The sequence below is a fragment of the Labrus bergylta genome, chromosome 15 (genome assembly GCF_963930695.1).
Source record: "Labrus bergylta chromosome 15, fLabBer1.1, whole genome shotgun sequence".
Classification (NCBI taxonomy): domain Eukaryota; kingdom Metazoa; phylum Chordata; class Actinopteri; order Labriformes; family Labridae; genus Labrus; species Labrus bergylta.
Genome location: NC_089209.1, coordinates 10432675 through 10446799, shown reverse-complemented (window position 1 = coordinate 10446799; position 14125 = coordinate 10432675). Strand labels below are relative to the sequence as shown.

Below are 14125 nucleotides of genomic sequence, written 5' to 3'. Positions count from 1 at the left end.
GTCTTCAAACAGCCTTTTTTTTGTCCAATGAGATGTCAAAAACCTTAAAGACGCCTTGTTAAATATCGTAAATGTTTGTTGAAAAAAACGACTTGAAAATTCAGATTGTCAAAACATTGGCCATGAAGTTTCTTTTGATTGTCTCATTGATTGACATACTGTTTCAGCTCTAAAGTCTACCAACCTGACACTTGCTTTCTTTTCCCCCCCCTCTCTCTCTCTCTCTCTCTCTCTCTCTCTCTCTCTCTCGCTCTCTGTGTGGTAAATCTTGTGTGTTTTTGTGTTTGCAGACGGGTATGGTGCACTGTGACACAGCTGTAGGCACACCGGACTACATCTCCCCTGAGGTGCTGCAGTCTCAGGGTGGTAACGGTATCTACGGCAGAGAGTGCGACTGGTGGTCTGTTGGAGTCTTTATCTTCGAGTTGTTTGTCGGTAAGTGGCCCAACATGTAAAAAAAAAACACGTTTTTATTTTAGTCACATGTAAAACAGGATTTGATATGATATGATGATCTGATATCTTATTTGGAGGGAAGTTGTTATCAATGAGGGATTTGCAAAATCATGAAAACGGAGACATCACGTTGATTTTAGTGGCTGTTAAAATTGTGAAAATCTCTTTTACTGAAAAACAATTTAAAAATTCTTCCCAAGGTGAGACTCCTTTCTACGCAGAGTCCCTGGTTGGAACTTACGGGAAGATCATGAACCACAAGAACATGCTGGTCTTCCCCGATGATGTGGAGATGTCTCAGAATGCCAAAGACCTCATCTGTGCCTTTCTCACTGACAGGTTAGTACATGGAAATCATTTCATCACACGCTTGTGCTTTGACAAAAAAAAAGTCTGAATAATTTACAACGTCAGGCTGCCTGTCATGTTCAGACAGATGCGTACACATGCTTCGATTTCTCTTTGGCTCCTCTGGATCAGAGAACATTCTGGTAAAAAAAAAAAGTAATCAAAGACAGACTTCATGAGGATACATGTTGAATGTAGATACATCATGTTTAAGTGTGTGATTGATCATGAAACTCTGTCTATACAAAGCTTATGTCCAAATTCACACTGCACTATTGATTCCTTTTTAAGAACCCTAACCCTAACTGTCTGAGTACTGAGCGAAAATCCTCTAAAGTCAGGTTTAAAGCACAGGTGTTCTCCTGTACACAGTTCCTAAATCATCAAATCATTTTAAAGGTAACTTATAATACTCCTTTTCAGAAAGTGTAAATAAGTGTCAGAGCACCCCAAAACATGTCTGTGTAGTTTCTCGCCAAAAATCCACTCTGATCCTGTATTTGATCATGCCTATAAACCCCTCTATTTCAGCCGCACTCAGAACAGGCTGTTTGTGTGTCTGTAGCTTTAAATGCAAATGAGCTGTGTCTGAACACGCCCCTCTCTGGATGGGCTTTCTCGCGCCATGCCCAATTGTTTACAATGAGAAGGCAGATTTAGAGGGCAGAACAAACTCCTAGCTCTGGGAGTGTTACCTACCTGGGGGAGGGGTTACTGCCCTTTGTGATGTCACAAAAGGAAAATCTCCAAACGGCCTGTTTGAGCACACATTTTCTGAAAAGTGGAGCAGGTAAAAGATGCAGAGGGTGGACTTTCTTATATTTGGGGGGGGGTTTGTAGACAGACTACAGGGACACATATTAGTGTTAGAAAGCCATGCTGAAACATATTTTGCATAATATGTGACCTTATATGTTAACAACCACATAGATTCCAGACATGTTTGCTGACAAAAAATATTGGGTTCTAGAGGGAAGGTTTACTCCACTTTGTTGTTTTAATTCAAGAAAAAGCCACCCAAACATCTGAAGACAAGTCACACCCTATGATATATTTTCACTGTCACCAAAACGCAAATTGGTTAATATCGCAAATTATTAATATCTCTTTCAAAAGGGGTTACAAAAACATGTTTCAGTTAAGAGTAAAGGTTTTACTTGAAACAGCTAAACATTACAATTATTTTTTTAAGCAGCAGGGACATTGACGTGTCTATTTTCACCCCTGTATTGTTACAGGTGATGTTCTGATTTATTTTCAATATTTTTGGATGTCACTGGAGCAGAATGGAGGCCAAGAAATCTCTAATATAAAGCTTTGGTTAGATAGGCAAAACTTGAAGGTAGTATCAATTCATTTGATATTCTGATCTTTTTGTGTCGTTCTCGACAGATACCAAAAATAATATAACCAGATTCATGCTTTTCTGAAACTCAAATTCTGTCCTGAACTATTTTGCTTTCAGTGACTTCAACCTGAGTGAGAAATAAGGCTACATCATCCTTGTCGTTTTTGAATAGGTTCCTTTAAATGTGTCATCGCATTTTATTATGACTACAGGTAAATGATGCAGTAATGTGTGGGCGTGGGTCATGCACTTGGTTAGTAGCCCGTCCCCCTGGAAGAAACCACTTCCTGTTTACATTAGTAACCCCGCCCCCCTGATGGCTCAGACACAGGCCCTTTCTGCTCCCCGTACAGAGCAGCCTTTCATTTGTCCCATTATTTACCTTCTCACTCACTACCCCCCCCCCCCGCCCCACCCCACCACCACCACCACACACACTGACTGACTGACTGATTCTCACATATGCACGGCTGCACAGCCTGAAACACACAAACATTCACTACCTAACCCACAAGCTCTGTCACTGTTGGCCTGTCCCGCTGAATCATTCCTGTAAGAACCACCATCCTCTCTCCTTTTGGGATTTCTGTTTTTTTTTTTTTACATCTTCCCTCCTTTTCCATGTGTTTGTCATCCTTTTCTAACATTCCTCCTCCTCATCTTAGTGCCACTTTCTACTCCAACATCATTCTTTTTCTGCCGTTACTTTCTCCTTTACGCTCCTGCTGTTTTCCATTCATTGAAACATGGCTCCTTGGCTGCATGTCAGTTTTTCTTTTTTCCTTATTTGCGGGGGTTTAAAAACTCTCCCTTCCCTCGTTTGTCTTCCTCCCCGCCCCTGCCCTCTCCTCTTCCTCTTGGCTGGGTTTGGAATGTCCCACACGTGGCAAGCCCAAAGTGCCGCACCCCTTCAGCCCAGTACCCAGCAGAGAGGAAGAGTGTGTTAAGAGTTTAAAGAAGAAGGTAGAAGCAGCAGGTTAAGCTTCTGTCCGACTCCTTCTCTCTGCCTGGATCTGTATTACATCCCTCACCAGCGGTCATGAGGCTTTCCATGCTGGTCAGTGTGGTCACTGGTCACTGGGCTGTGTGTTGATGACGATAATGGTGGGTGGAGGGGGAGGAGTGGGGGTGTGTTTTGTGTTCAGGTTTTGCTCACAGTCTGGGTCCTGGTCTTGTGTGTGCAGGAAAGTTCGCCTGGGCCGCACAGGAGTGGATGAAATTAAAAGTCACCCTTTCTTCAAGAACAACCAGTGGACCTTTGACAACATCAGAGAGAGTAAGCATGTTTCTGACTCTAATTTAATTTTAAATAACGTCTCTGCAGATCCAGATTTTTCTATTTCTAGTCATGTTTGGCTTGTTGTGCCTCATTACTTCTTATCACCTGCAGCTCATTCCACTGCAGATCTGTTTCTTTTCAGCATTAGCTCATAGAAGATCTTCATCTCCTTAAAGCCAGAAAGCATCCATAAACAGTACACATGCTCTCCATATGCTCCCCCTCTAATATCACATGTTATAAGACTGGATGCTGGGCAGAGCAGGGGAGCTCATGATGCACAAACCTGCAGGAAAATCAGCTGCATGAGGATACAACTGAGTGAAATAAACCTCAGAACTCCCATGAGGGAAGAACTGAGAGAATTGAGCATAAACTGTTACACTGCGAGCATATCATGCACAATGGAATATTAGTGTTTTGTGAACACTTTGAAGTGGCCGAACAGTGTGCATGTTACTACATTTTTTTATGTGCAAGATAAAAGCAGAAATGGCCGCGCATTATTCAACGGGTTAACCATGCCATGTAACTGTATCTCTGCTCCCCCATAAGAGCGGTAAACACACTTTTAATGAGAGTGTCCAAAAATAGAAGTTAGTCGTGTTAAATGTAGTATAGCAGCGAAACAGCTTTTCCATTCAACAAAATAAAACGACTAGTGTCAGAAATGTGTTTGCAATAGATTAAGATGATCACAAACAATATAAAATATAATACCATACAACATGAAAGAAATAGATCATTTTTTATCCTTTTCTTGATTTCTTCAAGATTGCAATACAACACAAAAAAGCATCAAATATATTTGAAATTAGACAAATAAAGGATTTTATAAAATATAAAGTGAGTGAGGGTTAATTGCAAAATAACAGTGCTTTAAATAAAATGGTAACACAAGTACGATATGAGAGTTAAAAGTAAGTTCAGTAGAGAAAGTAGTATTATTCTAAAAAGTATTTACCGGCTGATTATAATCAGTAGTGTTTACAGAGCAAATACTTCACGAGAGCAGTGTCATGTTTTATTTAATAAAATTAAATCCTGTAGAGCTAAATGAAACTAAGAATAGAGATTATCTGAGAGATTCAGATCAAAACAAGTCACCGTACATTTTCCAAAACATTCAAAGATTGAAGATTCATATCACAAGAAAGGAAGGAAGGAAGGAAGGAAATCAGGAATGGGGTTTTATGAGGACTTGGAACAGGACTTGTGTGTCTGTACACCTGGCTCTGATTAACACGACATAACTTCAGACTGCCTGGCGGTCTGGAACAAAAAAAAAAACCCACTACTGTGGCGCTGCTGTGCTGCTCGGTTTGCACATTGATGTCCTGTCACACACACTGAACACACACAAAACATGACTGTGCTCATATTCTGGCATCCCACAGGGCTGCGTGCAACTCCCAGGCCTCTGTGTCTCTTTAGGGATGACTCGACTCCCTGCTGAGTGTGGTTTTTCTGTTTAGATGTTCTCACTTGTCTTCATCTGTATGGAACTTATCAATCACCGGGATGGTTCAGAAAAAGAATCCAGCACCCAGGATTGATGGAATGGGAGTGCAGCAGCACCCCCCGTAGTGGGCGGGCGGGGCCGGCTGTGCGGCCTGCGTGGACGCCCTAATGAGAGGGGCGCCCCAGTTCGTAGGGCTGCTCCCGCTCTCTCACTCTCACTGTGGCCACGGCTGCCTGTCATTAACCGCCTGCTATCAGAGAGCATTCTGGGAAGCCGTGCCACAAGGGCCTCCACGGAGCGGCCTGTGTCTCTTTCTGTCTCACCACATCGCTGCCTTTTTTTTTTTTTTTTTTTTTTTTCAGCCTCCTCTTTTTTTTAATGTCTCCTCGTTTGCTTCATTCCTGAGCTCGATCCCTGCCTGTATTTTCTGCGCCGTCTTTGAGTCACATTTGTCACGCCGAGGGTTTGTGTCCTGACCCGACAGTAATGAGCTCTGGTCTGAGGAACTGGATCCATAATGGCTGCTTTCTTTTCCAATTAGGAACTATTTATAGGCTAAAGACTAGCTTAGTTTTATCTGATTGGCCCTTTGACACTTTTTTTTTGTCCGTCTGTTGTGCAGACTTTTAAAGCTCGCCTGCTCCTGTGAGAAGAGAGCGAGCGTTTAGGCTCTGTCGGTGAAAGGAACTGTGTGTGGGGCACAAAGCGAGCTCTGTACAGGGAGAGGAGTGGTGTCAACCTCACGCCAACTTGAAGAGAGTCACTCCTACTCCCGAGCAGTGCCAAAGTTGGCAGAGACTTTACTCCTGCAAAAAAATGTGCAGAGTTTGTCAAGGGTCTATTTTAAGTTGAAATAACTGCAGCAGCAGGATCTAATCTGTGAAATATTCAGCAGTCTCTGTTGAATTAAAACATGTCTGTTCTCTTTTCTTAATCCAACTCTCTATATAAAACATATTTCATATAATACACACATCCCAAAATGCTTCATATAGAAGATCATAGAATAGAATGACTTTATCATCATTACACATTGTACAAAGATATCTGCTGTGCTGCTCTAATAACAAAAGAATAACATTCATTACATTCCCACATGCAATCAGGCACACACACACACACACACACACACACACACACACACACACACACACATACACAATAGTTATATATAAATCTATATAAAGAGGTAGGTAAGAGTTTAAAAAACATAAAGTATTAAGAGAAATAGTGGCATTAGGTGCAAACTTGAGTGGTTTAGGACCATGGATATTATTGCACATTAAATGTTATTGCATCACATTTACTTTTGCTCATGAAATGTTACTGTGTATGGAAACAGATGAGAAAATAAAGAATACATTTTTTTGCATGACTTTTGAAAAAAATAAGACTAAAAGTAAAAAGATGTTCAAACTTGATCATTACAAATAACTAAATAAAACAAGTCCACATCCAATAAGAATACTAAATAAGGCAAAACCCTGATGAAAACTGCAACGCTGGCTGTGATGCTCCTTCAAAGTAAATCCATATTCAAAGAAATGTTCTTTTATTTCTCCTCTAACCTCTTAGTTAGTTAGAGCCTAATCACAACCGGAGCTAACTGAGGACTCAGATCTAGACTTTACTCTTTACTACGTTACTTAAAGAGTCCCGACATGAATCCACCATGTGGCCCAGCACTTGGCAACAGTGTCAAGAAAAAACCCTTTGATCAGGCAGAAACCTCAAGCAGAACCACACTTGTTAGTGTACTTCTATCTGTGGAGAAAGAGGGATAGAGACCTCCTCCTCTCCTCCTCCTCTCCTCCTCCTCTCCTACTCCTCTCATTGACTCTCCATGTGTTTCTGTCTTCCAGCTGTGGCTCCAGTCGTGCCGGAGCTGAATGGTGACATAGACACCAGTAACTTTGACCACATAGAGGAGGACAAACGAGATGTTGAGACCTTCACTCCACCCAGAGCCTTTGTGGGCAACCAGCTTCCATTCATTGGCTTCACTTACTTCAAAGAGGATCAGTAAGTGTTTTATTCAAGAACATTTCTGCTGCTTTGCACTCATATTATGTTTGGATACTGTACATGTTATGTGTGTTCATGATCCTGGGATTTTTATCAAATCGATTTACACTTTGAATCAAATGAAGCCTTCATGCGTGGGCACTTGTTAAAGGCCTCCAGACTAAGGACATCATTTTTTGTGCTTAAAACGTAAGAGGTAGCAAAAGAGAGCTGCCCAGCCAAACCTTGAATACAGTCTTACAGCAGTGAGACACTGTTTGCCTGTTGGAGCTCCACACTGCTGCCTTGTTCTGACAGTCCCTGTTTTCTTATGATGAAGTCCACTTTTTAAAGCTCCGGTCTCTGCTGGTTGGGAAAGAAGTAAAAAAAAAAACTACACATGGACTTTTTGGCTTTATGACCCTACTGCTGTTTAATCAGCCAAGTTTTAAGTGATAGGTATTTTGTTACTTTAAAAAAACAGCTTTGCAATAACTTTGATGATTCACTGACTTGTTTTAAGGGAGAACGGAGCCGTTTTAATTTCCTCCCCACGATTCTTGCACATAATCTTTCTGGTTGTATTTGGAACTATCTCTTATATTAAGGATGAGGCTGTAACTTTCGCAGCTGAAGTTTCTTTCTGGTAGAAATCCCAGAAGAAAACCTTCTCTGTTACCAGACTCAGCCGTGTAGTCCGTGTTGGGAAACCACGGCCGAGTCACTGAGAAGGATGCTGGTGGAGAGAAGAGGGAAGAGTCAATCTCAGACTGACTTTTTATGGAGTTTGCAAAAGAGGGAATTAAACTCCGAAACTGTTTGGGTTCAAAATCAATGTCTTCAGGAACACTGGATGGCCTAGCAGTTACGATGCACGACCCGTGTATGGAGGCTGTAGTCCTGATCGCAGTGACTGTAGGTTCGAATCCGACCTCTGCATTTTGCTACATGTCATCCCCCCCCTCTCTCTCCTACCCACATTCCCTCTCTCTACAGCTGGCCTATCCAATAAAGGCTAAAAAGCCCGAAATATAACTTAAAATAAAAATTAAAGAGTGCTTCCAGAAATAATTATTTCAAAAAAGTTGCTTAAGGTCAGTAACCCAGATGTGCACAAGTCTTTTTTGTAAGTAGCTGATACATCCTGATAATTCATGCATAATGAGCAGGTATTTAAATATATGGATGTGGACAATATTTTTAGATTCTTTAATCATTATGCAGCCGGGCTACAGAGTTTGTAGTGATTCTTTGGGTTTCTGTGAAGGTAATCTAATCCTGATGTGAGAACGTTTCAGTACCAGAACTTCATCAAGGCCTCATGAAGGTCTCGTACCCAGACGTTGCCAATAAATCTTTGCAAGTTGGACAGTGTGCGGGAGATTACTTGAAGGTTTGGATTAGACACACTGTTCTGCTACCAGCCGTTTTAGGAAATAGTTGATGGAAGTATTTTTCTACTTAGTCTAAAGTCTGGAGATCTTTCAGTCCTCTTCTTACTCTTTCCACTAGGGGAGGGGTATCGTAGGTAAGTCATGATACAAAAAGCGATTCCCACGATTAGGCTACTTTGACTCTAAAGCGATTCTCGATAATTGATCTATTGCAGGACAGTCATGTAATGAACATCCCGATATCTGACGAAGGTCAAATGCAGGATTCATGTTACTCAGTCACTGCAATTTGGTTTCAGTTTCACCTCATATCACGTTTTACCCTCATTCATGTTGTAAGTGCCACCGTGAGGAGACATGAAGTGGTAAACTCAATAGAGTGCCATATTTAAAAAAGAAAAATATCAATATCAATATTTGGCACCAGAGTTCTTGTGATTGTATTATGAGAAAAGACAATGATATATTTATGTATCCATATTTTCTCCCAACCCTTCTTTCCAGAGATTAAGGTTTCAGGTTTGTTCCTGTGAGTTTGAGGTGAAGGGTCTTAAGAATAAATGAATTCTTCTGACATGTGTATGGGCTTCCTTTACCTCCCAGTAGGCATTGTGAATCTATAGAGTAAAATATGTGGCTTGTTAGTAGAAATGTGTAAATGTGGATAGTGTTGGTTGTTTCCAGTGTAGGAAAACAAACCCTTCTAAAAACTCATTTACATTTGTTAATGCCTTTCCTCTGTTCCTCTGTGTCACTCAGGCTGCTGAAGGGAGACAACAACAGCTCTGTGCAGGATTCAGAGGACAGTAAGGAAAGCTCTGAGGATAAAGAGTCCTGCTCGGAGAGTAAGAAAGAAGTAGGTGTTTTTGTGTGTCTGTAACAGAAAAATAGATCAAATACACAAAATGAAAACATTGGAAATTACAGTTCAGTTCTGCATCTGTGTGTCCGTCTGAGCAGCTGCAGAAAACGCTCAATCAGCTGGAGGAGAAGCTCGAACATGAGATGCAGGCCAAGGATGAGCTGGAGCAGAAGTGCAAGTAAGACTTGAAAGATAACGAACAGATTCTGACATTATTATGATTATTATTATGTCACTAACCGACTATAACCAAACATTATCCTTTTCCTACAGCAATGCCACCAACCGTTTAGACAAGCTGGTCAAAGAATTAGACAAGGAGGTAAGAAAAGATGGACGGATGTTTTATGGAAAAGATAAAAGCATGTGCATGGGTATCATAGAAACCACTTAAATGTATATAAAAAAACAGAATTTTCTCACACTGCTTGTGATTGCCTCTCCGGTCAGATGAGCAGCAGGCAGAAAGTGGAGGCCTCGCTCAGGCAGCTGGAGAGAGAGCGAGCTCTGCTGCAGCACCAGAGCGCCGACCAACTGCGCAAGGTGGAGATCGAAAGTGACAGAAAGCGCGGCCTGGAGAATGAATGTGAGCGCCTGGGAAATATCTTAGCGTCAGGCTTGAATATCTCCCTTATGATGTTAAATGTCGTGTGATTTCAGCTTACGCAGATAAATCCACCTCGTTAGGAAACAGTATGTTTATGCAGGCCGCAATTGTTTCTCATTTTCATATATTGTACATGCACAATAGGTCTGACCTTAAGGGTTTCTACATCCCACTCATTATATCACAGCATGTATATATTGTATATGCTGGCTATTAGTGGGCGGATGGTTGTATTTCCAGGCTTCACTGCATGTGTCAGGTCAAAAAGCTGATATTTTTCTATGTTAAATTTCAGTAAACAACCTGAGGGACCAGCTAGAGGATCTCAGGAAGAAGAACCATAACTCTCAGATCTCCAATGAGAAGAACATCCAGCTGCAGAAACAAGTGAGAGAGACTTCTTTCTATTGTCCCTCTTCTTGTAATAACTTTTCATAATGCCCACTGCTTTATAAGTGTTTGTACTTGTGCAAATTAAATATGCTAATTAAGTGAGCCATATTCAGGCAAATAGCTGTGCCTGGTGTTTTTTTTTATATATATCATTCTTCTTCTTCTGCTTCTCCCTCATTAAATCCCTTTAATTGTGCTGCCGTTCTGAGTCAGTTTAGCCTGCAGCGAAATGTTTCATCCTCCTCTTGTTCCTCGTCTTCAGCTTGAGGAGGCCAGCGCCGTGCTGCAGGCCGAGCAGGAGGCGGCGGTGCGGCTGAAGAAGAGTCAGGCAGAGGCGCAGAAACAGACTCAGAGCCTGGAGGTCAGCCTCAGGGAGATGCAGGAGAAGAGCAGGCAGCTTGAAAACGGCAAGATGGAGCTGGAGAAGCAGCTGAGGGGGCTGCAGGCCGAGCTGGAGGAGGAGAGGAGAAATCGTAGCCTCGGGACAGAAACTATTACAGACCTGCAGGGTGAGACGTGCCTGTCTGTTAGACTTTGATTTGAGAAAACATGAGATTGTGCAGCAGACTTTGCAAGTGAAACTGTGCTGTATCTTTTCATACACACTGTAAATATTTACAGTCAGAGGTTGTGTTGCTGCAGACTTCTGGTCCGGTATGATCTGAAGTGTTTTGTTGCCAGAGGTGTGAAATTGTGTGGCTCACTACATTTTGACACAAACATCTGTGATTTCCACTTTTTAAATGCTGAAAACTGGCTATTTTTGAGGGGCATGCTTGGCATCATTCGCTCAGCCTAACCAACATCAAGACAGATTACTAGTCTAATAAATTAATGCTAAAACTAAAAAAAAACATCCTGTAGTGCATATCCCTCGTGAAAGCTGTAATAATTAAAATGACATATAACACATAAAACGACCAAAAAATCATTAAAGGGAAACTTAACCGCTAAGAAGAGGCGTTTAGTGAAGGTGATTTTTGTAAACAGCGCGGAAAACTAGTCACGATACGGATTAAAATCAACCAGCAAATATTGCTGGCAAGATTCAGAGCAGCTCGACGTCAATATTAATATGCACACAGAAGCAACTTGAATTTCCAGGGTTTTTATTTTTTTCTTCAAAGTTAGAATAAAACAGATGTTATAGTCTCCCAAATGCAACATGTGGTTCAGTTAGCGCTGAAACAGCAGACTGAAATGATGTTCTTCTTGTTACTCTCAGTCAACACATTTCAAATCATGGACTTTAATTCTCTAAAAAAAAAAGTACTTTTATTTTTAATCAAAGGTTAGTCTTACACAAATATCTGGACTGCAGGTTGATTAAAAAGATGTCTGTGCTTACCACCTCTGATTCTGGCTAAGGTTGTGCAAATATATGACGATCAAATAAACGAGTGAATAGCTTTACATTTTACCTTCTATCATCTGCACACATAGTGAACATGCAGTGTTTACAAATGAGCAACAAGCTGAAGGAAAATGATTTTCAGATGTGGTTGTTAAAGTTTACTCCGATAATCACCCCCGCAAAAAACAAGCGGGCCAGTATTTACGAGCTGTTTATGATGAACTGTAATGTGTCTATTGGAATGTGAAAGGTTAAACAAACTTTCAAAAGGTTAATTCGCTGCCGTAACCGCCGATAATCAAAGTGTGATCGCCTGAGGTGCTGCTGCTGCTGCTGCTGTAAACATCTCCTAAGCAGCAGGGAAAAAAAGACATTACACAACCTGGAGGTTTGGAGTATTTGGACGGAGTATTAGATGTGAATAGTTGTTTTGGAGCAGGCTTTGGGAAATATCAGATCATAGGTGGAAACATCTGTTCAAAAGGCTGAGAGGCAGAACCGGAGCAGAGCCAGAACCTCTTGTGAAACGTTGTTCGGAAACTCAGTCCACGCATAGGTCAGAGGGGACAAATCCAAACAACGATGTCGACTGTTTGCCTGGATTCCTCCATGTTTTTTTTTTTTTTCTCTTACTCAAACTCTCCATCAGGGTGGAGTAGGTAAAAGCAAAAACATGAGGTGTGTTGTTTTTTGAATATCAGTGGATGAAAACATGCGGGAAAATCAAGTAATGTCTACTTAAGTTGCATTTTCTTGTAGTTTTTTTCACTTTGTAGCTTCCTTTAATCTTTCTGTAACATCTTTCTTTTTATTCTCTGTTCCCGTTTCTGCACCTCAGGACGGATCTCAGGCCTGGAAGAAGAGGTGAAAGAGGTGAAGGCTTCTCTCTCCGAGATCGAGAGTGAAAAGAAGCAGCTGCAGGAGAAGCTCACTGACCTCGAGAAGGTTGGCTGACCCAAGAAAAAAAAAAAAATCCTCTTTCAATTTGACATTTCTAGATTTACAGTTGACACACCTGTCCAGCAAAAAAATATGATTTAATACAACAACAATCCTGATCCTGAAATGATGAGTAAACGAGCCTTCCCCTTTGCCTCTACAGGAGAAGAGCAACCAAGAGATCAACTTGACGTTCAAGCTGAAGACGCTGCAGCAGAGTCTGGAGCAGGAGGAGGCAGAACACAAGGCCACCAAAGCCAAGCTGGCAGATAAAAACAACATAAACCAGTCCATCGAGGAGGAAAAATCGGAGGCTTTAAAAAGTAAGAAGGGGAAAGGACAAATTTGTAAAAGATGATTGAAGGATGTGTGAAATTATCAGCAATCAGTTGCCCTAAATTATAGATACTGAGATGACCTACAAGGCCAACTAAGGTTTACTATAAAAGCAGGTCCAGTTATTCAGGAAGGCTGGAGAGGAAATGAAAGATTACTTAGGAATTTGCGAATATATTTGGTTTATGCTCAGTGACAGAAAACTACAACAAACTCAATGTGAAAATATAACCCTCTTCTCTCATGGCCATTTATCTGGTGCTCAAAGCAGATTCAATTCCAAGCAGAAAAATATTGTGAAAATGAATCAATGACTGGTTGTTTTATTTTGTTCAATCCAGAGATGGAGAGCACCCTGCAAGAGGAGCACAGCTTGAAGCTGCAGGTGGAGGGAAAGCTGCTGCAGCTAGAGAAGGATTACTCCATGCTGGACTGTGACTACAAGCAGGCGCAGCACAAACTGGACGACCTGCTGGCACAGAAGGAGAAACTTTCTGAAGAGGTCTGTGTTGCTGTTTATAAACTCAAAGTTCTTTGGCGACTTTGTCACAATCTGCCCGAATGGAACCGAAAACTTCTTCTCAAAGAGATTTTTTATGATTACAAAAAAAGGGCATCATAGCTATACAATATATAAATATATATTAAGTATATATATATTATATATTACGTTGAAGATTTGCAGCTTTTCCTTATCTCACACACACACACACACACACACACACACACACACACACCCACAATTCATCACTGGTATAACTCTTGGTTTTGAATATACTTCTGTGTGCGTTTGTTCTGAAGGTTAGGATCCTGAGCTTGCGTCTGGAGCAGGAGATCCACAAGCGCGGTCTGAGCCAGAGCGAGCTGAAGATGCAAAACCAGCAGGTGTCGGTTCTCCGCTCCTCAGAGAAACAGCTCAAACAGGAGCTCAACCACCTGCTGGACCTGAAGCCGGTCCTGGAGAAACAGAACCAAGAGCTACGCAGGTGAAACACACAGACACACAATAACATGATTCAATGTATTCACACAATGGCCACTGCCTCTGAACACATGCTCAACACGGGAAGCTGAAACTCAGATTTTCTACAACTGTATCCCAGGTTATGAGTCAAATTAATGTATGATTCTTGAGAGTTATAATTGAATCTTTTCTCAATAATAAGCAAATGAGCAGATCATTAACAGTCATAAACAAGAGGGAAAATGGCCAATAGAGTAGCTAAGAGATAATCCATAAACTACATTTAAACCTCTGTTAAGAGATAACTAGTTAACATACCTGACTTATTATCTCATGTAATGTTATCTAGGAAGTGTTTGAGACACCATTAGCTGTTGTC

At 41.3% G+C, this 14125-nt stretch overlaps 1 protein-coding gene across 5 annotated transcripts in view; it reads left to right on the top strand.

The window, feature by feature from the left end:
* LOC109989670 (rho-associated protein kinase 2) overlaps nt 1-14125 on the top strand; it is a 36817-nt gene that overhangs the window by 9959 nt on the left and 12733 nt on the right. For all 5 annotated transcript variants that reach the window (XM_065963741.1, XM_065963745.1, XM_065963744.1 and 2 more), the window contains exons 6-19: nt 291-435; nt 657-795; nt 3337-3428; nt 6756-6915; nt 9051-9147; nt 9252-9331; nt 9427-9475; nt 9604-9739; nt 10056-10147; nt 10416-10662; nt 12346-12452; nt 12610-12769; nt 13124-13284; nt 13584-13768. In XM_065963741.1, coding sequence (XP_065819813.1) covers nt 291-435; nt 657-795; nt 3337-3428; nt 6756-6915; nt 9051-9147; nt 9252-9331; nt 9427-9475; nt 9604-9739; nt 10056-10147; nt 10416-10662; nt 12346-12452; nt 12610-12769; nt 13124-13284; nt 13584-13768 — 1850 coding nt within the window. The remainder of the gene's footprint in view (nt 1-290; nt 436-656; nt 796-3336; nt 3429-6755; nt 6916-9050; nt 9148-9251; nt 9332-9426; nt 9476-9603; nt 9740-10055; nt 10148-10415; nt 10663-12345; nt 12453-12609; nt 12770-13123; nt 13285-13583; nt 13769-14125) is intronic.